The 24,741-nt window shown below is 48.9% G+C and overlaps 10 protein-coding genes across 10 annotated transcripts; 4 read left to right on the top strand and 6 right to left on the bottom strand.

The window, feature by feature from the left end:
• Window positions 1-13: 13 nt before the first annotated feature.
• On the top strand, window positions 14-920 carry BO88DRAFT_112847 (uncharacterized protein). The gene has a single exon (XM_025701280.1). It carries the CDS (start codon window positions 285-287, stop codon window positions 720-722), a length of 438 nt encoding a protein of 145 aa, XP_025560361.1. The 5' UTR covers window positions 14-284; the 3' UTR covers window positions 723-920.
• Window positions 921-1,866: 946 nt separating this feature from the next.
• On the top strand, window positions 1,867-3,487 carry BO88DRAFT_369929 (cytochrome P450; the record flags this gene model as incomplete). Its single annotated transcript, XM_025704160.1, has 2 exons — window positions 1,867-2,995; window positions 3,053-3,487. 2 exons carry the CDS (start codon window positions 1,867-1,869, stop codon window positions 3,463-3,465), a joined length of 1,542 nt encoding a protein of 513 aa, XP_025560360.1. The 3' UTR covers window positions 3,466-3,487.
• A 2,764-nt stretch (window positions 3,488-6,251) lies between these two features.
• BO88DRAFT_489732 (uncharacterized protein) lies at window positions 6,252-6,820 on the top strand. Its single transcript, XM_025712720.1, has 2 exons — window positions 6,252-6,680; window positions 6,740-6,820. The coding sequence occupies exons 1-2, from the start codon at window positions 6,536-6,538 to the stop codon at window positions 6,790-6,792; spliced, it is 198 nt and encodes a 65-aa protein (XP_025560359.1). The 5' UTR covers window positions 6,252-6,535; the 3' UTR covers window positions 6,793-6,820.
• A 2,047-nt stretch (window positions 6,821-8,867) lies between these two features.
• BO88DRAFT_346016 (FAD-dependent oxidoreductase) lies at window positions 8,868-11,043 on the bottom strand (the record flags this gene model as incomplete). Its single annotated transcript, XM_025703326.1, has 4 exons — window positions 8,868-9,302; window positions 9,358-9,962; window positions 10,024-10,523; window positions 10,583-11,043. 4 exons carry the CDS (start codon window positions 11,041-11,043, stop codon window positions 8,868-8,870), a joined length of 2,001 nt encoding a protein of 666 aa, XP_025560358.1.
• Window positions 11,044-12,217: 1,174 nt separating this feature from the next.
• Window positions 12,218-14,982, bottom strand: BO88DRAFT_437087 (uncharacterized protein). Its single transcript, XM_025709603.1, has one exon. The coding sequence runs from the start codon at window positions 14,937-14,939 to the stop codon at window positions 12,276-12,278; it is 2,664 nt and encodes an 887-aa protein (XP_025560357.1). The 5' UTR covers window positions 14,940-14,982; the 3' UTR covers window positions 12,218-12,275.
• Window positions 14,983-15,156: 174 nt separating this feature from the next.
• On the bottom strand, window positions 15,157-15,936 carry BO88DRAFT_406648 (uncharacterized protein). Its single transcript, XM_025707206.1, has one exon. The coding sequence runs from the start codon at window positions 15,834-15,836 to the stop codon at window positions 15,324-15,326; it is 513 nt and encodes a 170-aa protein (XP_025560356.1). The 5' UTR covers window positions 15,837-15,936; the 3' UTR covers window positions 15,157-15,323.
• Window positions 15,937-16,932: 996 nt separating this feature from the next.
• On the bottom strand, window positions 16,933-17,436 carry BO88DRAFT_417400 (uncharacterized protein; the record flags this gene model as incomplete). The annotated part of the gene is made up of 2 exons (XM_025708303.1): window positions 16,933-17,322; window positions 17,431-17,436. The coding sequence occupies 2 exons, from the start codon at window positions 17,434-17,436 to the stop codon at window positions 16,933-16,935; spliced, it is 396 nt and encodes a 131-aa protein (XP_025560355.1).
• Window positions 17,437-18,470: 1,034 nt separating this feature from the next.
• Window positions 18,471-18,875, bottom strand: BO88DRAFT_455964 (uncharacterized protein; the record flags this gene model as incomplete). Its single annotated transcript, XM_025710899.1, has 1 exon — window positions 18,471-18,875. The coding sequence occupies one exon, from the start codon at window positions 18,873-18,875 to the stop codon at window positions 18,471-18,473; it is 405 nt and encodes a 134-aa protein (XP_025560354.1).
• Window positions 18,876-20,410: 1,535 nt separating this feature from the next.
• BO88DRAFT_468948 (NAD(P)-dependent oxidoreductase) lies at window positions 20,411-21,583 on the top strand. The gene is made up of 2 exons (XM_025711586.1): window positions 20,411-20,573; window positions 20,635-21,583. The coding sequence occupies exons 1-2, from the start codon at window positions 20,529-20,531 to the stop codon at window positions 21,511-21,513; spliced, it is 924 nt and encodes a 307-aa protein (XP_025560353.1). The 5' UTR covers window positions 20,411-20,528; the 3' UTR covers window positions 21,514-21,583.
• An 804-nt stretch (window positions 21,584-22,387) lies between these two features.
• BO88DRAFT_455962 (putative tannase) lies at window positions 22,388-24,136 on the bottom strand (the record flags this gene model as incomplete). The annotated part of the gene is made up of 2 exons (XM_025710898.1): window positions 22,388-23,104; window positions 23,144-24,136. The coding sequence occupies 2 exons, from the start codon at window positions 24,134-24,136 to the stop codon at window positions 22,388-22,390; spliced, it is 1,710 nt and encodes a 569-aa protein (XP_025560352.1).
• Between the last annotated feature and the right edge of the window lie 605 nt (window positions 24,137-24,741).

Below are 24,741 nucleotides of genomic sequence, written 5' to 3'. Positions count from 1 at the left end.
AATACTACTTACTGTCGAAATATTGCATACTTGATTGGTTTATGTGACTTGGAGGCGCTCAGGCACACACAAATCTCGGCAGGCAGAACCAGTACCAACCCACCATCCACCACTTCCTAATAACGATTAGCGTGTCTTCTTCCCGGTCGGCGTATCTCTTTAACGCGACCACCGCATTAATTGCCCCTCCACACTTGATCATCATTTACCATTGCTATCCCCGTTTCTTAGGGAATTTTTCTTTAGTTGAGAACTTTCCAGAACACCAGATCATTACTGGGAGCATGTCTCACAGACTCTTTATCCTTGTCTACAGAGGCGATCCCCTCGATTACAGCGAATACCGACACACGGCTCTATATGTGCAATTCGCATCACAAAAACGCAGTATCCTTCATATTCTAGGCACCCAGGGTCTCTACAGATATGTGGAATACCCTGGGGCTGATCCGATGGAACTTGGGGATTTGGTGCGTGCGGTGCCGGTGACGGATTTGTCGGTCTCCGTTGAGGAAGATGAAATTCGGGAGACGGTGGCACGAACGCCGGTGCGCAATGGGTATTTGGATTTGGAGTGGAACTGCCAGCACTGGGTGGGGGATGCCTTGGCCAGATTGGTGGACAGAGGTTGGGTCGCAGACACGGAGCGGGCGGATGCAATCGATAAGATGACCGACGCTTGCTTAGAGGCCCGTGATGACCAGCTGCTGGATGCTCAGTGATCGGGTTTGTTACTTTTTTTTCAACAATGAAGGTATGTATGCGTATCTCCTTGCTCGCTCATTACTCATGAGAAGTCGATTAATTCTCCTAGGTTCCCATCAGTGGTCATTCTCGAGGTGGAAAGTGATCTCACGCCTTGGTGGCTGGGAGTGAGATCGGTTGTTGAGACTGCGTTGCTGCAGTGTGGGGTAGCACCGGGGGTAAAATGGCGTCACTTGAACTATTCTTTGCCTCCCAGCAGCAAGTTCCATAGTTTATTGGTACTTGCGTGAATGCGTATAGGCCACAGCATACACAACACCCATTCGTGGTGGTATTGTCGCGTGGGGTTTCTAGTGCTTATCACATCAGTCGCCAGGCAAGCGTGATCCCCAATGACTGAGGCCTACCTCTTTCAACAGTTACTGATTAAGTTTGGAGTGGTTACACCCGATTGAACCGCTTGAGGGCCTGTCCACTTGGCTGAAGAGGGCGGGCCTTTATGCTGGATTATGTACGTACATCTCGGTGAGCGTACGGCTGGTATTGTTAGGGAAGATCCGAGATTCTGCATCTCGGGAACAGGTCATCATGGCCATTGAGGTGGCAGAACAGAAAACGAGAAAGAATTAGAAAGCAAACAACGGAAGAAGCAAAAATCATCATCGATGTCATTCGGGGCTTCGCCATGGAACCGTCGTACTGTTACCGTCCAACTGCATAGCTGCGGTGAATATATGAAAATTGAAAGTTGACACGTGAGATGATGACTCAAATTGAATTGATCCTTCCTGCAAGCATCTTCAGTTAGCTGAATGCTAGTAAGAACCCCGCAAAACAGGGCATGAATGGCTGAAGGCCCAGCAGATGCCCCCTCCTCGCAGGGCCATTATCTCATTCCTATCTCCCTTGATGGTAATGTCAGCATGCCAGCCTAATCCTGCTGCCGAGGCTGTACTTCACATGAGGAGACCCTGTTCGCCGATGATTCAGGCATCCTAACGTTACAAGGTATGGTTCACATTCGGCGGATACCCTCTGTGGTAGCCGTGGGAGGTGCAGCTTGCCATCATCTGATATATCACTCAACCGCTGCTTAAAAGATCGCCCATCACCCCAGAGTTTTCACCTCCTCTCCATCCCTAGACAAACTCATAGCCCACCATGGATTTCAACCAAGTTGATCATCCTGTTTTTACGATTGCGACTGTTATTCTCTTTCTTTGGTATACCTTGACCTACCTGCAACGGAAATGGACGCATCGTCGTATCATAAAAGCGAACAATTGTCAGCCACCACCATACTTTCCTCAGAAGGACCCTATCTTCGGCCTTGACATTATTTTTGAGCAGATCAAGTATTCCAGGAAATACAAGACTCTCGAGCGGTTTAGCGAGCGATTCAAGCTATATGGCAACACTTATACACAACGACGATTGACCCCTTACGTTATAACTTGTGAGCCGGAGAATATAAAGACAATCCTGTCCCTCCGATTCAAGGATTATGGCTTGGCAGGCCGCATCGATGCATTGGGTCCGCTTTTGGGCCATGGCATCTTCACTACCGATGGCGAGCATTGGGTACAGTCGCGTGCCATGGTCCGTCCAAATTTCGCGAAAGAGCAAGTCGCGCATTTGGAGATTTTTGAGGAACTTGTCAACGAACTGGTCTCATTGATCCCAACCGATGGCAAAACGGTTGATCTACAGGAGTTATTCTTCGAGCTCACTATCGACTCTGCAACGGAATTCCTCTTCGGGCACAGTGTGCACAGCCTCAAGAAGCGACGGGCTGGGGCCTGTGACAGTACAGAGCAGGACTTTGCCAGCGCTTTCAATTATGCACAAAAGGCTATCGCAATGAACATACGCCTTGGTAAGCTCAAATTTCTCCGTCGCGACCGCAAGGCAGAAGAAGCCAATCGTATTTGCCATAAATTGGTGGAGCAATTCGTCGACAGTGCACTGAGAGTGCGAGAGCAGTCCAGCAATCAAAGGGAATTTACTGTAGAAAATAGTCACGATGCAAAGGGAAAGAAAAATTACCTTTTCCTGCATAGTCTAGCCCAGCAGACGGGAGACCGAAGGCGAATTCGCGACGAACTAATGAATATTCTCCTGGCCGGGCGAGATACCACGGCATCCTTGTTGAGCAACCTGTTCTTTATGCTAGCAAAGAACCCTCGCATCTGGAACAAATTGCGCGAGGAAGTTGCTTTCCTAGAAGGCCGCCCGCCGTCGTACGAGCAACTGCGTAACCTGACATATGTGAAATACTGCCTGAATGAATGTAAGTAATCCTGACCCGCAAAAAGTCTCATGAAACATGGCTTACTTGGCACTGTAGCTCTTCGCCTTCACCCTGTTGTCCCAGCAAATTTGCGCTTTGCCAACACGGATACAGTACTTCCCTGCGGTGGTGGGCCAGACGGCAAGTCGCCTGTTTTCGTGCCAAAGGGCTCTATAGTTGCCTATCATGTCTATGCTCTTCACCGTCGTGAAGAATTTTTCGGCCCGGATGCAAACGAGTTCCGGCCTGAACGTTGGGCTGAGATCCGTCCGGGATGGGAGTACTTGCCCTTCAACGGGGGACCACGGATTTGCGTTGGCCAACAGTATGCACTGACAGAGGCGGGGTATGTCACGGTTCGGCTAGCCCAGAAGTTCTCTGTGCTCGAAAGCAGGGATTCAGGGCCATGGGTGGAGAGTTATGCATTGACAGTTTGTTCAAGGAATGGGACGAAGGTGGCATTGAGATAATTTCTGCTTGTTTCTGTCTGGATTGTAGAGACGCCGAAGAGTTAGAAGCATGTCGCGTACATAGTGTCTCCTCCAGTATGTTATTGGTGGATTTGTGAATTTATGGTATTGCGCAAGTCCACATAGAACTGTATCAACTTGGGGTAGCTGTACAAGCGAAGAAAGGTCAGGTGCCAGTTGGTCACGAGCTTTGTCCGGGTACCTGACTTGGATGCAAGGCAGTTTCCATGCCAGGGAGGACTCTCTGTAGCATGGATGTGTCTGACGAGTGCTACGGCTCAGAATAGCTGAACTTCGCTACTATATATTATGTTGAGATATCTCATTTACTGGAGCCAGGTATCACCAGATCCTTCACCATCTGTGTCCATATAGTCTTTGACTACCACCACTACTACCATGACAGCTAACATCATTTTAAGATATCTCGGCGGATTGTAAGAGAGATGGATAGACGAAGTATAAACATCCAGCAGAACCGCTATCAAGTGAGGCATTCATTGTTTCTCTTCCCGAGATCCCTGAGGGTTCAGACAAATCCGGCATGTCGAACGGCCCAACAACGCAAAGATGCATCGTATCATGGAATGTGTCAGTGGTCATACACAAGGCCTAATTAGTCTCTGCCCTTTGTCTTGAGTTGTTTTGCTGCAGAAACATGGTGGAAACGAACTCCATGTCAGTGAAGTAACTTTGCATGGCCGACTCCTTACAGGTGCTATAGCTGCCACAGCTCCAGTCAGGCGAAATGAAGTAGATAAGTACAGCTCCCCTTGCTATCCCTTAGTAGCCTAATCACAACTAGTTGCTGTACGTCGGATTTATATAACAAGCGTTTAATAGGTCTATGACAGTCTTTGTCCTTCGCTCTACAAAATGTAGGCTGCAACCGCTGACCAAATCCAAACCATGAGAACCATGATACGCTTCACTAACTTGTTGGGCTGTTCAACAGGCCTGATCCATCTCAACCCTCAGGGATCTCAGAAAGAGGGACAATGGATGTCTCACTTGATAGCGGGTTTGTGGATGATGTTATGTGGGGAACTACTGCAGGCTCAACAAGGCCATGGGCTGTATAGCAGGACTACACGGAAAGCCTGATGTCGCACAAGAAGACCGGAGCAAAGGGGGTCAGCAAGAAAAAGTATCGGAAAGAAAAGGAGACGGAACACAGGATTCGTGGGGGCGTCGACATGATTGCCTATTATTAGTAGGTGACGAAGAACGGAGACAAAGGGAAGCCCAAGCCAAGGAAAGCATGCAACTGGGGCCCGCTGCCTTATAACAACTGGGCGTGACACAGCAGCATAACATAGTAACTGCCCGTCTGGCTAGGGAGTAGAGCTTATAACGAAATAGGGAACTCGTCACTAGGCAAACCGACATGACAGGCCACGTCTAGCGTATCAAACCCGCGCTCTGTACCTGTCGTCGGGTGAAACGAGGCTGAGATGTATCCTGTCATATGATGGGTTTGCATGCGACGACAGCTGGTACCTGGAATGATGCCTGTTGGTTTGCCATGCTTTCGCACCGGCTCTGAATCCTACTAGTCAGTTAGTATCAAGAACCCAGCCTGGCTCCACAACATTCAGATCCAATGGCCAGCCACAGAGATGGGAGGTTAGTATCTATCGTCGTTCGTGGGTTCTGACGCTTATGGCGGTGAACTCAATCCTCACAAAGCTCACAGGCTTCCACAAGCCGTTCTTTGAGCCTTGGGTTCATTTTCCTTGAGGCTGGAAATACTGATTAACAGGGCGACGGAAGTGGCGGTGAAAAGGAGGCCTAGAAGATTCCCGTCCCACAATTTATCTGCCAATGGTGCTTTTTCCGGCATTCTAAAGAATCCATGAAGCTGTGGCCAGTGGTGGATCTCAGGGTCCTGCAAGATGGACAACGGAATTGCTTCCCCGATTGGACTATTGATCGCCTGAAGCAATTGCCAGCCATTTTTTGCGCAGATGTGGTTCAATAGACGGGCTGACGGACTCCATCCGCCGTGGTCCAGCCGATCGGAAACACGATCAATCGCGATACCCACCGAATTAAACATGTCTGACTTATTCGAATAACGCATCCACAGTCCACACACCTCGAAAGAAGAAAAAGCGAAACTTCCATGGATTGATGTGTCGATCTGCATCTCATTGCTTTTTCCCTCTTTTCCCTTTCTTTGTCGCCCATCTTCCCTTTCTTTCTTTTTGAGTTCCAGATTCCGCCCGGCGACCGTCTCAGTCGGCCCACTCCTCCAACATCGTCGTCACTTGTCGCACAATAGATTCCATTGCTACTATAGCCTAACCGGCTCGTCGGTGCCCAATACCCGGGATCAAAACTACTAGTATGCCCGGAAGACCATCCGCGTGAACGGATCGGAGAGTAAGAAGCCAATCAGACCAGAACCGTTGATCCCGACAGTCTGTCACACAAACCCTCACCCTGCGAACTACGTGTTCCGTCCCGCCCTTCGACTTCGTTCCGATGTTGGTTTCTCTCTACTTCCCCGGCCAATCGGGAGCCGACCAGCCTGATGTCCCAAGGACTCGTCGGTCACGACGGGCGCCCTTTGGGAGGAAGGGCCTGGCGCATTATTGTCGGACGGTGGTATTCCACAGAAGCTAACCTGCATATCCACCGCCTGTCCACTCTGCCGCGACGGGGAAGCTTTCCCCCCCCGCCCAAATCAGCAGCGGGTCATCTCTTCAGTCCTTTGAATAACAAATCTCGTCAATTCCACGGAATGCAAGGGAATTGTTGAACAAGGTCGATACACAAGGGTGTGGACTCGTCGTCGACAGGCGGCCACATGGCACGGGAGAGTGAATTATCAGGTCGATAGACCCGGAATGATGAATGGACTTGACGTCGGGGCCACTTAGTTGTCTATAAATATGCTCGACAGCCTGCTAACAGTTAGACTTAAAAGGACTACTTCCCAGTGAGAGCTTATCTTGCGTTCAACCCACCCCTCTCCTCTGCGAAGCTTAATCTGGCCTTACGAACGTCTTCTTCTTTCACTTGTGTTCAGGCGGCAACCATACAACATACATACTAGTAACACACAATGGACCGAAGTGCCACCAGCGGAAACAATGGCTCTGGCCGTGCCACTAATGGCACACATTCTGATTTACCGGACCTGGCTACATACCAAGCCCAATGGGCCAAAATCCATGATGATACTGTGCGCCAGATCAACGAAGCTTTAGGTATGTACTGCCCATTATTGCTTTCTTTGGTGCATCATTTAACCCTGCCGAATTTATAGAACAAGAGAAGAAACGCATAACCAACCGACCAAAGCAATCTTCTTCAAGCTAGCAATGAATAATGAGCTTCCGGAGAAATGGCGATGTCGGGTGTTTATCGGAACTCTGTTATTTCTGGACTCTTTCTTGTTGTGCGGCATCTGCTTGCTTTTTTTTTTTTTTTTTTTTTTTTTTTTTTTTTTTTTTTTTTTTTTTTTTTTTTTTTTTTTTTTTTTTTTTTTTCTTCACTTCGTGATGATCTCCCTTCTTATTTGACTTTCCCAAATTTCCGCAGTCTTACGTTTATTGGCCTCGTTTTTGGATTGCATTTCTCTTGCCGTGAAGCGGATCAGCGTTGTTCCATTATATACCATCTACCAGTCTGGATATTTCAAAAGTTGATTAACCTTTCTTTATTTGACACAGTTCAAGGTCATATAAGCTAATTGCCATCTCTTTCTTCTTTGAATTATGACAGTGTACCTATCCTTCAGCTGCCCCTGTAACGAATAAACGCCCTATTATGGGCTAAATCCATAGCGTGGGGTGACACTGTCCATGCGCCCCAAGTTAGATTAATCCCTGACGTCACAGCTGCCGGTGTACCCTTTGTTGCCTAATCATACGAAGAGCTCAGCTGGTGTTCGACCATAGAAGAACCAGAGTGATATGTAGGATGACGTTTTTACCTCTCCCACCCACCCAGTACCCGGGGAGGAAGGAAAAGGAGGAAGAGGAACAACAGCACCGCCACGAAGTTCGAAGTGATACTAGTCCCTATCGCTGACGGGACGCCACACCACCAGATCTATCGTATTGGATCCATCCCGACCGCCGAGATAAGTTATTCCCCTGTATATAAACAGAAGCAAAATCAATAAACCGTCCCACCAAGCAAAAGAGACCAGTTCCTTTGGGGCCCAGACTCACTTTCTAGACAGACCTCAAATTACGAGTCCTGCCACATCCCAATACTACTAGTAGAAATTGAAGCACTGGTGGCTCCACCGGGTGCCTCCGATCTCCATTGCATTGCCGTTCGCCGCGGAGACTTCCGAACCCTCCGTTACAAAAGATGGGTCCACGCCGATCCCTTTTCCCCCCTCTATGTAGGCCCTCGAGCAAAAGTACCATGCCTTCTTGCCAGAAAGTACCGCGACCAGTAACTGGTTTGGGAGGTTGGCTGCTTGGCCCCATCTATTTCATGCATCATGTCCTTTTGCCTTTTTCGTTTTTTTCTTCGCTCATATGACTGATGATGTAATTTGTAACTATGTGCGCGAGGGTCTATCTGGTGACTGCAGCCCGACTCATTTAGCCGCCTTCGTTTCACCAGTATCAATTGAGAAATTTTCTTTGATTGTTGGACAATATTTTCGCCGAGGCTGTTGCTGACACACAGAGCAGATGCAGACCAGATGGTTGGCAAATGACTGGACAGTATGACCTGCGGGCTCAGCTGAGTCGCGTTCGGCGCGTGGGTTTTTCCCAGTTTAGGCTACTCGCTGGGTTTCGGGGAGAGGTGGATTTTGGCGACTGTCGCGGTTGTAGATCTATTCTTTAGTTGCCTGGAGTGAGTCATTTAGGAGATGCACATGTACTTTTCGAAAAAGCTGCTCGCCTATCATGGAAGACTGTCGGGGATAGCTCTTCAGGTTTTTGTTCATGTGCTATTGCAGCAAATGCTTGATTTTGGTTTTTAGAAGGATATTGTTCTTGTGGTTCAGGTCGAGGAACAGGGACAATGTACATCTGTTTATGCACTCGAAGAATCAAGGGATGTGCTTCCCATTCTGTTAAAGCTGAATCTGATACTTGGCCATGGCCGTTGTCGTCGTTGGGGCTAGCTGATTCGAGAAAGTCACGTTCTCGGTCTGCAGCCTCGAGCTTGTCCCCGGCGGTGTTAGTGTCACCTTTGTCCTCCCGACATTCTTCACCTTATCCTGACGTTCTATCCTTGCCTTGGGATCATTTCGAACCATGGGGAAGCAATAATCTGATTATTATTATAACTGCTTGCCTGCATTAACTGACAACCGCTCTATACCCCTGTCCTTCCTCCGAGAACAGGTACGATGGCACTGAAATATTTTGATGGCTCTAAGCGCTACTCTTCATATATCATTTGTGCACTGACCTCACCCCGCTTCAAGAAGATCTCGGACACAACCGCCCATTATTGTTCCACGAATACGGCAAAGGATCCGTGACTTGAACTTCCCAGTCCTCCGAACCCACCGCCGTAAGAGCAAAGAACAACCCGGTCGGGTCGTACTTCTGCTTCAACTCATACAGCCGCGGATAGTTGGCACCATAGAATGCCTGCTGGAAGTTGGGCTCCAACAAGTCACCCTCATTCATATACGCGCCAGAGTCGGGAGAGATCTCCCGAAGAGCATCCATCCAGTTCGTCACAAACAGTGAAGAATTTTTGACTGTTTCCCAGCTCGAGGTGAACTCCCATTCGGTTGCGACGATGACGTGAGAAAGAGCGTCACGCCACGCCGGCAAAACTGCAATGTTCGTCAGCGGCTCGACAGCGCTTCCTTTACCACTGATGTGGAAGCCCATGATGAATAAGCCCTACTACGGTCAGTAACTAACATTAATACGCATACGATTTGAACAGTCAGCATACCTTCTCAACGGCGTCCTTTTGAGCAAGGAAGTTCCGGTTACGGAGGTCTTGGTTCTCGAACACATTTCGAGGCAGAAGACGTGAAGCCAATTTGTATATGTCCAATCCACCGGTTTCCAGAGGAAAGTTATCCTCCTCCCAAACTTCATAGAAGTTATCCGCATGGCTGTAAATGGGAGTGAAGCTGACGTTAAGGCTCTTAAGGGTATTGAACCAAGGTCTGAGCAGGTTCTGCGTTTGTGGAATGGTGATGTTGGGCGCAACAAAGGAGACCATGCGGAAGTTGTAGTCAGTGGCATTGGAAGAAGCTTCACCGTTCTCAGCTGCCGAGGATCCCAGAAAATAGTACCCATATGTTCCAGCATTGACAAAGTCCTCGAAGTGGTCTAGGTAAGACCCGAAAGCGGCCCAGAACGCTTCAGCATTTGGAGTGTCGTTCATCGTCCAGTTGAAAGTCACGATTGTCGTGGGCAATTTCGGATACGCCTTGATGGTCATGGATGTGACCACACCAATTGTGCTGCCTCCACCACCGAGAAGCATCCAGAAGACGTCTGAATTCTGCTTGGAAGTTGCTGTGATAAAGCGACCGTCCGCCAAAACAACTGTAGATTGATCAGTGAACTGTCACCAAGGATGATATGTTGAGTCACAGGGAAATCCAACCTTCTAGAGCCAAAACCTGATCTGCCGCCATGCCATACATGCTGCTCAATGGCGAGTGGCCTCCACCAAGTGTGAAGCCACCAGCAACCCCAACAGAGAGGCATCCGCCTCCGATGACGGTCACATTCAACGCTTTGCCGAAGTCATACGCCTCCGAAACTTGAACTCCAGCTCCCAGCTTTATAGCAGGTCCAACATAACCACCGTCAGACGTGAAGGAGGGGTAAAAAGCCTTGTTTTTGAGTCGGTGCGTCCAAATCGATAGACCTCCTTTTCCTGATGGCTTGCCGTTGAAATCGTGACCGGTGTTCTTAACTATCAAACGAAGGTTCTGGTTTCGGGCAAAGTTCACAGCCAACTGAATCTGTGCAACAGTGGATACGTTGACGACGTACGTAGGGTAAGCGCCTTGCGTACAGGTGCTGGTATAGTTGTACCCTATGGGCATGCATGAGCGACCCTCATCCAAGGGTGCCATGATGGAGCTAGGATCATCGTAGCTGAAACAACCTCAGCTTGGAATTACCTTGACGCGGAAATATGGTACTGGTATACTCACTGCAGAGAGTTGTCGAGCCAGTTCGATGTTACCTCAGAACATTGCTCGGTATTATATTCGGGCCAGTTAGGGTAGCAGGATGCTGCCAAAGGTGCAGGCTTAAGCAAGCTCCCACCAAGCAACTGGTCAAAAACACTCCAGGTTGATTCAGTTGGCCATGTCGCATCCCCTGGCATGACCTTGCAACGATGCTGGGGAGTTCCGCTGCTGTTAGTCGAGTTACTTGCCCCGAAAGCAAATATCCTCGATAGACTCGCGTTATTAAGGGCGGTATCAGCTCTAGCCAATGCATTCTCAGTCAGCTGTACTGCTTCATAAGGAAACAAGGGCGGTGCAGCAGAAGGGCTCGTTGTCACAGTTGCCGCTGCTGCAGTCAGCGAAGCTATAGCTCTTGTAGCCTGTGCATATGCTGCGGGTGCCACCATTGAGATAACCAATCCCCGAGAAAAATACCCCTTCATGGTTACTGACGACTCGCTATGGGAGAAAGTAAGCCACAGGCCCGCTGCGAATGCAAAATGATGGGCGGGCAGTGGCTACTCTGGTACTATAAGTATTTCGCGGCTAGCGGCTGAATGAGACGCTAATAGGTTCAGATCGTCGATCGGCACCCTCACGTTCTATTACACTAAACATTACTGATCTTGGATCTGTCACAATGTGCTTAACAGAGTCTTTCCACTGGCCTTATGACGTACGGGGCCCGCGGAGGTTGAAATTGTATACTCTTGAAGTCGTGAGGTCATCGACAGCTTCCTTTGTCGTTCCCTACTCTATACAGAGGGATTGTAATCACCAACGATTAGCCTATCTTGCGACAATAAGCTACCTTTGTTCATGTTTCACGGACGATAATTTCTCACCTAGCTGACTATTATACTCAGCTGAACATGTCGGTGTACACCGCTTATTCCACCGAAACATTCATGGTCTGACTAACTGGTATTGAATAATCCAATCACTCTTAAACTAGCCTACGCACATGAACACAAGAACACTCGACTCACTAATACTATACAGGATGGGTGTCCGGCTCTAATTACTGTTGTGCTCAGTAGACGCGACAAATCGACAAAACATTGGCGATATGCGGTCGCTAATTGCAAGCGACTTACCCCCAAAACCAGCGAATTCTGCAAGAAAAAGTAATATATTCAAAGCCAGCTTCAAACTATCGTTCATAAATGTGGGGACGGCACCCGCGTCGCAAATCGCAATAACCTGTCGGCATGCAGCTATTGATTCCCATCGCCGCTAGTCAGCCGCGGCTGAATTAGCGCGACTGGTCACCACCGACTTTCTCTTTCGACGCAATTCTGGTCCCCGGAATTTAAACGCTGATAGGTTAATGTGACTGAGTAGCAGTTTAGTGCAGACATTGATGCATATACTATCGGGGCACTAAACGCCATACACGAGAACGAGCAGATGCAATTGGATAGGTTACTCTCATTGACTTTGCACGAAGCTGATCCTTGCAGAAATATGAAAAAGGCATCAATGATGTTCCTCTCTCTGAGTACATTACTCTATTGCTTTGTGTTCTGTTGTAAGTCTACGGACGACATTTTTTTCAGACATGTGTTAGTATCCAAAACCCTTGAGTGTGAGCGTAACAAATCAAATCATTCGCTACTTGAACTGTATAACTACATATATTTCAGAAATTTAGAGCTCATAAGAAGACGATATGTCAGAGCACCATTTGCCACTTGACCCGAGTTTCCTTCACCATCCCCAGAACTCCAACGGGCAGGAACTTCTGATCCACCAGTCTAAGACCTCCCAGTTTCTCTAGCACCTCTCCGGCATATAACTGCAAGTGCCATAGCTCTTCACTGTCCAAGTTGCCAACTTGCCCCTGGGTTAGTGTCTCCCGTAAAGCTTTCTCAAGCTCCGGTGATTCATCAAGTGGTTGCATTGTCGGAACGCGCATCAAATCGATATACATCCGTCTGAGATTGCCACTTGCAGTTTCGCGGAATCGAGAAAATTCCTCGAATGACATGAACGTATGGATTTCTCGCTCGGCCACCAAGTCGCCGTCGAGATCTGCATTGGTAACACAGGTCTCTAGCATCTTTCGCCGTCGTTGATCGCTCAAGTCTTCGAACGTCTTTTTTCGCTGAGAATACAAAGTTTTCTCTTCCTCTAGATATTGCTTTATCCTCGCTAGCGGTGTCTCGTCCATGATACCCTCAACCAGGAGCACGGATGTGAAGGGATTGCGTAGGCCAAGTCCACCTAATTCTTCGGGGAAGAAAAAGAAAGCATCCGGAATCTCAAATTCACCAAGCCGTCCTGTGATAATTGCCCGCAGATGTTCTGGAATACTTGTTGATGCCGTGTAATTCAAAATCCTATCTTGGATCTTCTTGTACGTAGTCAAAATGGCACGTACATGAGGCTCCCCAAAGCAGTAGGCAGGCTGACCGAAGGTATTCTTGAAGAACCTTCCGATGCAGCTGTTCCATGTGCGGACCCAGGATATTACACTATCGCAGCGGTCCAGTTGCTGTTTGAGTTGCTGAACGTGCGCATCGACAAGGGTCTCATCAATCACCCACGTCTCGGAGTCTGCATCCAGTTTCAGAAATCCAAATGTGACTGAACCTTTCGGGAGCTGGGCAGCGATTCTGGGATCTCTGTACTCAGCCAGATAAGCCGACCCAGTTTTGCTGTAATTAAACTCCAGCCCTGTGACTTTGGCAAAATTACCCATCACTTCCCATGCTCGTACACACTTGGCTGGCTCGCCGCACAACCACAAGTCATCATGCAGGCGGTATAAGAGCAAGCCCGTTTCGCGATTTACTGCTAGATCCATGAAAAAGAGGATCATTTCTCCAAGCAGTTTCTCAGCGGCATGCGAGAATGGAATTCCCCGTTTCCTAATGCGTGGTCCAACTGGCTCACGTCCCTCATAGGAGCTGTCCATGTTTAGGGGTGCTTCCAGATAACGATGATAGAAGTCAATCCACCTCTTTGGGAACCCAATATACTTCATGATAATGACAATTGTACTGTGCGGCAGACACGTGGCGTACCATTTCATGTCGGATTGAACCAGCACCGCTGAACCGTGCAAGTGTCGACGGACAAGCGCCTCCGTGGCAATCTTCCGTAGCAGCTGCTGTCGGAAATTCTTCCCCTCATTCCTTGTTGAACTTGTCCCAGCATCCTCATTGTCGTCATCATATGAATTGCCCTTCTCACTCAATGTTCTCTCTGACCATGGAAGCTGCGACAAGAAGTATGTTTCCAGGTACTCCGTGAATCGCAACTGCTCAGCAGTTGAATATACTTCGTCATTACCCATGTAGTATTTCCGTCGAAGGCGATCGCGTGCCGTCATCTGTCGCTCGGGTTTCCAATTCCACACCGAGTCCTTTTGGACAAACCTTGACAATAGACGCTTCAGAATATTACAATGTCGCGTGCCGATATACTGCAGGAAAATCAACTGCAGGAGATCCTCGTCCATCCAAATGCGATACTTCCCATTTGCCTGCTGCCGGGGGACAACAGGAATACCATTTTCCCCAGCATGCCAGACCCAGTTATCGATATCACTGTATCGCATATTTAACACATCGGCGATCTCAGTCAGAGCGACCGGTGTCTTCAGAAAAGAATTCATAATCTCCCGCTTCTCCTCACTGAGAAGTTCTTCATTCAAGAGTCCACGCACACAATATTCCACCGATCGCGCGGTAAAAGGCTCTTGTTCTTCCCAAAATGATGTAGTATCGTTCCTGACCTGCCTGCGAAGATTGACCAAGGCATTTACACTCTCCTCATCCGGAAAAAGGTCATCAAGGAACGCCCGTATCTGCCATTCGTTTGTCTCCAACGGCTCGAACACGGACGCGTCGAATTGATCACACAGTTGCTGAAGACGCTGCTTCTGTCGCTCATCCACGACCATGTAGTCGTCGTCGACCGCCATCTCGCTCTCATCCTGGGCCGCCTGTTGCGGTGGGTCCACCCACTCCGTCAGTAGCCGCGAGTACAGGTCAGCCAGGTCTAGCTTTCGACTTTGGATGTTGAGTTTTCTGAGAAGCTGAGCCTCAAATTCCTGCAATTTTTGTGGCGGGATTGACGAGTCGTAGATTGATTGATGGACCCATCGCTCAATGTTACCCATAGTTGGATCGCTGGACGCCGACGGACAGAGCTCTCTTGCTCCCTCGAGCAGGCCCTCGAGTCGCTGACGAGGGTCCTGAGTGGCATGAGTCGCCTCTAGAATGGCAGCCTTGTCAGCCTCATAGATTTTGCGTCGCTTCTCAAGCTCGCGGATTTTGCTCTGAGTCAGGGACCGCAGGGTTTGCGAGAGGGCGGACATTGCAGGGGCCATTATAGAGCTGCACGATTCGCGACCAAAATTTCATCAATTAACGAGAGACTGGTGTGTGTTATCTCAAGCCCAGACCGTATAGTCAATGGTTTTATACTTCCCCGGCTGGCAGCTTGGCAGCACTTCTGCCTGCGCAGCTGCCTGGCGATCGGCATGCATCCACATTCCACCAATGAGGCTCTACACCCATCTACAAAGCATCTGCAAGGGATAGAAATGGACATGCTAGGGTCTCTTTCAACCCTCCCTCGACCCTTCATTCATGATTCAACCATGTCTGCGACCAGTACCAAAGAATGCAAAGAACCACGAAACCATCCCTATTGAATCTCCACACTATGTACAGGGATAACAACACCCATAAATCCCCCCCTTCTCAATGAATCAATTCTCCAAACTAAACCTCGCCAATCCATCCACCCACTCCTGATGTCCCAAAAGCATCGGATTCGGCTTCTTCTCCGCCAGCCCAGCAGCCGGCTTTCCCGCCTGCACCTCCTGCGTTAGAATCCTCACCACTCCCCACTCCATATCCTCCACAATCCACGCATGATACACCTCCAGCGCCGTCTCCTCGTCTCCTTCCTGCCACGCCCGCCAGGCTAACCGTCCCGGTGAGGTTGCTGTGGGCGTCACGCATTCGCAGATCTCTGCTTGGAGAGGCGGGAATCCGAACGTCGCGAAACTGAACTTGTCGCCGGGGTTTTGGAACGTTCCGTCGCCGGTTGGGGGCGGTGTCACTTGGTCCACGTTGCTGTAGTAGGATGTCCAGCGGGACGGGGTGATCAGGTTCGGCCATACCCGGGCGGCGGTTAACTTGGGGACGTAGATCTCGTTGGATACGAAGTTTTCGGTCGTGCCGGGGAGGAAGCGGTGGGGGAAGTGGATTGTGGACATTTTGGTTGATTGAGGTGGTGGAGTAGGACGATGAGGTAGGTTATTGAGGGTAGGGTGAGGATGAGCGTTAACGATGAACGATGTAATTTCAGTGGGGTTGTCTTGATTATATAGATTGAAAGAAGAAAATAATGGGAGGAATGGATGAAGGTTCTTATATCATGTTGGAGAGGGGATATTACATCATATGCCCCACGGTGATGGTTGGTGGATCCGGAACGCTATCCAAGCTTGACATAACCTTATACTTTTTGGGAATAAGCTCACTGACTATGATTCAATCATATCAACCCGCAGACGATCCACTACGTCGCTGAAATCATACTGCAAACAGGCTTGCTCGGGCAATTTAGTCAAGTTAATCTTGACACTGACCCCGACCCTGAGTTAGCCACTAACACATAAACTCCAGGGCCAAGGGAATAAACACTGAATACACTGGGTAGAAAAGAAACTGCTTACGCTCTGTCTGAGTCAACGGTGAAGAATACGCAAACAGAAGGAACAGATATGTTAGAAGCAATACAATGGACGCACGCAGAGGGTGGGTAACTCAGGCAGCTGTCAGAGGCTAGCTCTGACTAGCTGGTCAGCTGCGCCACTCGTTTATATCTACTTTTGTATGACTACGCTTTGCTTTACTTTTACTTTTGTGTATGTTTGGTTGTGTTTACAGCTGCGGTGGCAGCTTCCCTACGTTTTGGCATGCGTTACTTTGTGATTACTGCGAGAGTTGTGGTATTGAGGCGTTCTAGACTGATTTCTTTGCTCTAAAGGTGAAGCACCTGCATAGCTAGCATCTAAATAGCGGGCTCCATCAGGTTTTAGAATATGAATTGGTTTGAAACGGCCATTCGAGCTTGACATAACCTTAGGGGTACTATTTCATGGTTGTGTCTTTGGCTATCTAATGACCCCTGCATTCTTCTAATCACGACTTGAGATGATTTTGACAAAGGATCTCGCTGCCTCTAGTTTACACTTTTTGTGTCAGCGGCTTTCTCGACCAGGCTTGAAGTACCGGTGATGTGTCACTCACATTTGTATCCTCTATCCGGGTCCTCAGAGCTGGTCATTGTTTCCAAAAAGAAAGCCTTTAGACAGCAGGCACCGAGGAACCACCCGTGCTAGCATCAGAAGTGGATGAAGAAGTGGAGGCAACATCATTGCCATCACCCTCCTCGGCATGTGCGTCCTCGTCAAGGTGTCCAGAGTATGGGGTGCCACAAGTAGACAAAGTGCACACATTCATAGGAGAACATTCACATGCAGCCACACACGGCTGGCTGCCCATGACCCTACGACCCCAGCAGGTTGTGCCATGGTGTCCGCAGAAGTAGGTGTAGGTTTCCGAAGAACAGTTCAGGATATACTCAAGTGAACGCTCGGGGTTCTTGCTCGTTCGCTCCTGCTTGGAAGAACCAGTGGGTGCTGCGGATACCAGAGGTGCAACCAACAGTAGAGTGTTGATGATGATGGAGGTAGGCTACAGTGGGATGAATGCTTGTTAGCTTGATTCTTATGTTCTTATTCATTCATAGTGGTATGAGTAAGGAGCTGTCTGTGGATATATAGAGGTTCTTTGAGAGTTTACCTTCATGATGGGCAGACGTTAATATTTGATTCGAGGAAGTCGTTGTAGGACGAAGTTGATCTTTGTAAGGGTGTTGTTTTGTACTGATTGAGGGTCAGCGATGGAGTGGTATATATATCTCTTCGTACTTGCTTACTCAGTCGATGTAGAGAAGGAGCAAACTCTCCTCATAACTTCCCTTCTTTTCTCTTCCATGTGGCATGTCACAAAAACCCCTTCAGTGCTGGCTGAACTAGCATGCAAGTCGACACCGAGCGATGTTACGCTGGAGTCGAACTTGCCAGGATTCGACCGCCATTGAGTAGACTGAACCCCGCAGCCGTATCTAGAAATATGTGTGTCTGTGGATCTTAATCACGACCTAAACAAAATGCCTCAATCTTTGGGAGTCCCTGGTATTCATGGATTTATGTTGTTAAAACGACTAGACATGGGTACCAGAAGTTACAGCCCAAGAATTAGCTCAGTGCCCATACTTTAAAGCTGCAAGTGGAAGACTCAGACTTGCAGAGTGAGACATACCAGCCCATATATGTCAGACACAATGTCTGGAAAAGGAAAAAAGTCTCTAGGGCTGGACGCTAATTGATATGAGAGAGTGCACGTGTTCTCGGTGAATCAGAGGGTGATAGTGATAATGTCGCATATTATCGGAGCCAGCGGATTTAATCGGAGGCCATGGCTTAAAGAATAAAGCAAAGAAATGCTTGGGTAATGCTTAGGCTGCAAGGCTGGAGACTAGCGGAGTGAGATTTTAGTGCGGATGTTGAGTTCGCTAGGATTCAGTACCCCGACCAGTTATGCGTAAACCGTCGAATTGCTCTTTTTCTACAAGGGGTAAGGTTTTATACCCAGAGGCTGTTGAATGAAGCTCAATGATAAATTGCTGCTAATGTAGTGTCTTTCAACTGGTTATGTGTAACATTAGCTGTCAACCCATGTCCGAAAAGAACCATCTCATAGGCCAAGTCAAGCATAGTGGAACTAGCTACTGCACAACCTACTGCTACTAGCTTGAGTCTTGTCTCACAGACAATGAATCAGAACCGAGGATTCTCCTTCTTTCGCTCCTCTTCCACAAATGCCTCGAAAGCCGCAATTGCCTCCGGCGGAACGTACACATCCTTCCACAATTCCCCTTTCATCCGCATCACCACCTCGTGCATCATCTCCTGAGTCAGATCGCTTGAACAGACCACCGTCATTTCATACTTGGTCGCGCTGATATTTTCGATTTCGTACGCCTTTTCTTTCACATGGCCCGCAATAGCAACGAAAACATCTTCGATTGGGGGTGGAAAGTCGGTGCATATAATGCGAAAACCGTCGCCAGGTTTCAGATTTATCCATGTGGTTTTGATGAATGGAGGCCCGCAAATCACAAAGTTCTTGTCGGTTATCTCTTCGATGACACCAGTAGTTGGATTTTGGAACTTTCCATTCATAATGGGGACCCCGTGGACAGGATGCCAGTATGAAATGTATTTCATCTTCCAACCCTGGAAAATTGAATTGGGCTTGAGCTTTGTTTGAGATACCGTGAAAGAAAGAAAGTAGAATGGTTTCTGAGATATGTCTTTTAGAAGGGAGAAAGAAGGATGGCCTTCTATAAGACCTTTTGATGTTATTGATGGCTGGCAGGTCTCCAGCATGACATAGACTTTGGTCTAATATGAAACCCCTGTCAAACTAGGAGGAAGCGGGTATCACATGTCCAAGACCAAACACTCATCCAGAGGCACCCATTTTAATCAAGCTTGAACCCCTGCTAAATGTCTCATTTCCCCTCTCTTGTTCTTCTAACGCGACCAAAAATGCCGCAAGTTCCTGCCTAGAAGACAGAGATGTAACGTTGGATTCTCAAATCAGGTAAGACTTACATTAGCGCAGAGGATAAGCATTTCGAGTCAAGGCTCGTTGCTGTCAGAACATGGAGGACACTTTTTCCTACTGTATTAGTCTCTAGGGTCTCTGATTCATAAGCCTAGAGACTGGGTATAATCTGGCACCAAACACACTGCCTAGGAATGCCGAAAAAACCCCTACCAAAGCCAAGGCTACATCCCATGGGATTCTCAATCGAGAAGATCTAACAGAGGGTTGTAAACCCAATCTGATACTAGAGTAGCCACACAGTTGATCCTACGCTTTTTCTCCATCTGAAGTTAAGTACCGGACCCACCGCTTACCAATGTCCCTTGTTTATAACTAAACCACTCACTACAAGTAAGCAGCGATCAAAATCTTCCAAGCTTCCCCATATGCACTTCGCCCGGTAGCTATTCTGGCCAGTATAGCTAAATTCTCAGAGCAGGCGATGTGGCAAGACGGGGTGCGGACCATCCTTCCGCTTATGGCTTAGTCTCCATCCGTCGCACCAACCTTAAATTTCTCTGGCGGACACTAAGCCCTGTTCGTTCACACTAGTCCGATCAAAGTTAGCCGGCAGATCAGGGTCTGCTGTACGTAGCACGGTTGTCCCTGCGTCGGTGGCTACCATCACACATACTTGATGAGCTTCATGTGGTCGGACAATGAGCAATAATTGTAGTGGAATAATATATCAGTACAATGCAGAGTACCGCACAGCAAAAATAAAACCAACACATGTGACAACGAACAATGACCGACAGACCCAAACACCAACTGCGTATAATGGTAGTGGATCACATATACCCCACATCATCTGTGAATGATTTCAACACAACACAAATAAACATCCAAAGACAATCATCAAGGACGACAGCTACATTATTAAGCTGAATTAATCATCAAGGTCAACCTTCTGGAAGATGCTGCGTGCCAAAACACCGTCCGAATCCAGCTTAGCCTCCGCTCGGAACAAGCGTGGGCGGAATCTAAACCCGTTTAGGATGATTTTGTAGAAATGCCCCGTTTGTTTATCAGCTTGGCTCTGCTCAGATTCCATGACCAGAACACCCGGGACAAAAGGTATATAAACACAGACAGACATGGCATTCTCCTATTCATCATTAAAGCAACACTTTCTCCATCCTCCATTTGAGATCACCAAGACATCAACATCTCTACCGTGACCACTTCCCTTCTATACCCATCACCTTCTCACACCACACACAATGGCACCTCAACTCGCCTGGCTGGGCCTCGGTAACATGGGCCGCGTACGCATCCCCCATCCCCAATAACTGACCAACAATCCACAACCTCTAACTTTCATAACAGGGCATGGCCAAAAACCTCGCCGCCAAAGGCTCCCTCACCACTCCCCTAATCATCTACAACCGCAACATCGCCCGCGCCCAAGAATTCCAAGCCGCAAACCCCAACACCACCATCGCCAACACCATCTCCGAAGCCGTCACCAAGTCCGACATCATCTTCACCTGTGTCGGCGACGACGCCGCCATCCAATCCATCATCGACGCCAGCATTGCCAGCGGCTCCCCCCTCACCGACAAGCTCTTCGTCGACTGCTCCACCGTCCACCCTGACACCACAACCTCCATCTCCGAAAAGCTCCAAGCCAAGGGTGCTCACTTCGTCGCCAGTCCCGTCTTCGGCGCCCCGCCCATGGCCGCCGCCGGCCAGGTCATCCCCGTGCTGGCGGGCCCCCGCGCCGCCGTCGAGAAGGTCAAGCCCTACACGACGGGAGTTATTGCCAAGGCGGTTGTGGATTTCAGTGATCAGCCCCCTGCTAAGGCGTCGCAGTTGAAGATCCTCGGTAACACATTTGTGTTGGGTATGGTCGAGAGTATTGCTGAGGGATTGGTGGTTGCGGATAAGTGTGGTCTGGGCACGGATGCCTTGCATCAGTTCTTTGAGGCTGTGTTCCCCGGTCCCTACGTTGCTTACTCCGCTAGGATGAGGTCGGGTGATTACCATGAGCGGAAGGAGCCGTTGTTTGCGGTTGATTTGGCTAGGAAGGATGCCCGTCATGCGATGGATCTGGCGGGTAAGGTGGGCGCCAGGATGAAGGGGGTTGAGTTGGCGGATGACTACATGGCGAAGGTGAAGGAGCATATGGGTGAGAGGGGTGATGTGGCGGGTATGTATGGCGCTGTGCGCCAGGAGGCGGGTTTGGAGTTTGAGAATGCTCAGTAGGTTGTTGTTGAGACAACCGCTATAGTCAAGCGCCTCTTACCTACCTACCAGCCATCATCTTGAGATGTAGATAAATAATATACATACGTTTGATCCATCCTGCCCTCTATGTCACGGAAGAATAGTGACCGACAATCTAGCTAAAATGAGCAAGTCACATTCCATTTTCAACCCGGGAGTAGTGGAAGTGTCCGTAGAGATAGGGAGAATGACATTTCCTATGGCCATGGAGGGAGATGAAGCACAAGAGCGACTTTGCAAGTTTATTGATGTTTTCGGAAGAATATATTGGCTGGGCGCTTTGTAACACTTATAATTAACCTAATTTCGTTTATATTCAGGTGATCAATCAGCAACGAAAACAAAAAAAGAAAAAAGAAAAAAACATACAACAGAAGGGATTCGCTGGTGGTCACCCACCCAACTACTAACCTCCCGGCGTGTGGCTTAAGTACGGCTGAGCGGACGGGAAGCCCTGTTTTCCACACCCTGTGGTCGTATGTGTCAGATTCTGAATTGAAACGATTGATATAGACCAAATATACTTGATCAAGCTGTAGAATAGCAACGGGAGTTGTTCTGGAAGAATCTCTGGAAGAAAGTTCATGGACATCTGCATAACGACTCTCTATGATATAGTGTGGACGGGGACTCGATTATACATTACTTAATGTGAAAATATAGCCAGACAAAGTAGTAATCGGTGTGGGTTTTACTAAGAAACTTCAACATAATGAATGCTACTAATCAGAAGGGTTTACTGCATTATATAAATAACACCTTCGGTCTGTAGTATACGGACGGAGTACTTCCCACACACTTCATCCACGTTTTTCAGTACCCGCATTTGCCCAACTTCCAGTGGGGCAGCCGCCTACCACACAGTAATGGGGAATGCATCAAAAGTCCACTTCCACGTATCGATAGAGGCCTGGTCATAAACACACTCCATCTTTGTGGCATTATTCACCCAGAGGGGTCGCAGAGGCCAACTGCAGAGTTTCTGCTCCTCGCCCTCGTAATCCCCAGAAAGAACAGTAGCATTCAGAGTCACTGGCTCTACCCCGTTCTCCACCCAGTCAACCAAGATCGCGAGGTTAGTAGTCGGGAAAGGACCATTAGGTTGCAAGTCATTGGGAGAACAGTGTGCCGCACCAGGAACGAGATACAAGCGATACCAGTCATGCATGCTGTCGACGCTCTCATTGTAGGACATATATGGGTACATCACACTGCGAACGGACTCGTAGTAGTGAACGGATGATGCGGGAGGAACGCTGTCATCAGCCTCACCATGGTAGTGGATGATCTTGCCCCCATTCTCGCGGAATAAGGTTAGGTCAGGCCAGGTCGTGTGCAAAGAATCCTCATAGCGTTGCCAACCTTCGTACATCCACCCCTTCAATGTATCGTAGGTGACGTTGTCCAAGCTGGATAGATCGGACGTATCCTGCAGCCACAGGAAGCGTGTGACGAATTCGGCACCGATCTGGCTGATACTCAAATCCCACGAGGCAGTTTCTGAGTCATAGACAGTAGTGGCATCTTCGAACGAGGCACCCATTTGATAAGACAGGTAGACTTGCCGACCCTAGGAATCTTTCAGCCCGTCAATGATTGCCTGGGCTACCTCCACTCCGGCTTCTGTGACGGTTCCATTCTGCGCAGGACTCGTGGACATTCCACGCTTAGCAGGACCAGAGCCGCCCCCGGAGCTTGCGGCGCAGTAGTATGGCTTGCCCACGATGGAGGACATGTTGAAATTCAGACGACAAAGGTCCGATCGGGCGACAACTCCGTCTGTCCGGCCATCGAGAGGGTCGCAGTAGGATATAGTTTCATTCACAATCAATTCGAGCTCACATGGAGGGGGGTAGTAGTCAAGGGTCTTCTCAACCAAGGCGGAGAAGAGATGCACCAACTGCTGGAACGCAAATCGGATGGCAGGGGCACCAGTAATCACTCCATCAAACTGGTCACCAAATCGTTGGACTTGACTCCATCCGTCGCGACCACCCTCAGAGCAGGACTGATAATAGCTGTAGATCTTGGTATTGCTCGCATTGAAGAAGAGGCCAGCAAACTCCTTGCCCAGGATACTCAATTCATGAATCGCTTCGTAACCGAACATGTACAATGCCTCATAGTTACTTGTTCCATTCTCCAAAGGGAAGATATCATCCAGTGCGCTGGTGAACCCTCCAAAACCACCGTCCGTTGCTCCCGAGACTGCACCGTAGATGATGCCCGAAGGGAGTTCCGTGCTCAATGTATTGATGGCATAACCGCTTCCGCCCGTCGATAGGTAGCGATACTGGAAGCTGTCCGGAGCGGGTAACCAGTACCAGACATTGACAGTGTCATTGAGCCCGGCATGGGTGTAGGAGAAAGTGACATTGCAATAGTCGAAAGAGGCATCCGGGTAGTCGTAGGACCCGCTGACAGAAGCGTTGTAAACTGAGTTGACAACAACAGACTCAGCATTCATTGATACGCCAGGAATAAGATCATCTGCGGGCAAACGTGCCTGGACGTAGTCCACCGTGCAGATGGAGTCTAAGCTAGTGGCCGCCACGAGGGCTGCCACAGAAGCTGCGGATAGAATGCCCAGGGAAGATCTCATTGAGAATAGACAGATCATATGAATAGAAAATGATGAGTGATGAAGGAGGTATTATCTCGAGGATCGAAGAGAACAGGATCCGCTTCTTATACATCATCCTGCTTCTCACTCAGCGCTACTGCGGCATCCAATCTCAAGTCTCTTGTACAGTGGGCTTCATCTGACAGAATACTTCTGAAAGGTAATTGCAGGACCATGGACACATAATGCTTGCCTTACTATAGTGTGTCTTGGCTAGAGGCTCTCGTCCGTCATGGAAGCCAGTGATACATTGTTTGTATGACCAATAAGTACATGACATAGCCTATAATGTCTCGGCGGAGAAGACTACATTGAACTGGCGCAAGAGCCAGGAGACGCGTCCCTCCCTCAGAAGGTGTCTCAAACGGGCAAGGATGCTCGTTGGTCACTGGCCGAATTATCCGAGGAAGCCTTGCTTTGTACCGATCGACAGGGTTAGAATCATTAAAAATTCCGCGTGCACGCGCAATCGGGGAAGATCTGGCCGGAGGTCGGTGATGATATCAACTTCCGATGTTGCGGGCTTGCTCCACTTTTGCCTCGGCTTTGGCCGACAATATCCCCAATCATCTAGCTGGACCCTG

This window comes from Aspergillus vadensis (assembly GCF_003184925.1).
Source record: "Aspergillus vadensis CBS 113365 unplaced genomic scaffold BO88scaffold_20, whole genome shotgun sequence".
Classification (NCBI taxonomy): Eukaryota; Fungi; Ascomycota; class Eurotiomycetes; order Eurotiales; family Aspergillaceae; genus Aspergillus; species Aspergillus vadensis.
The sequence above is the reverse complement of the archived record's forward strand: the minus strand, read 5'-3'. Positions and strand labels throughout refer to the sequence as shown.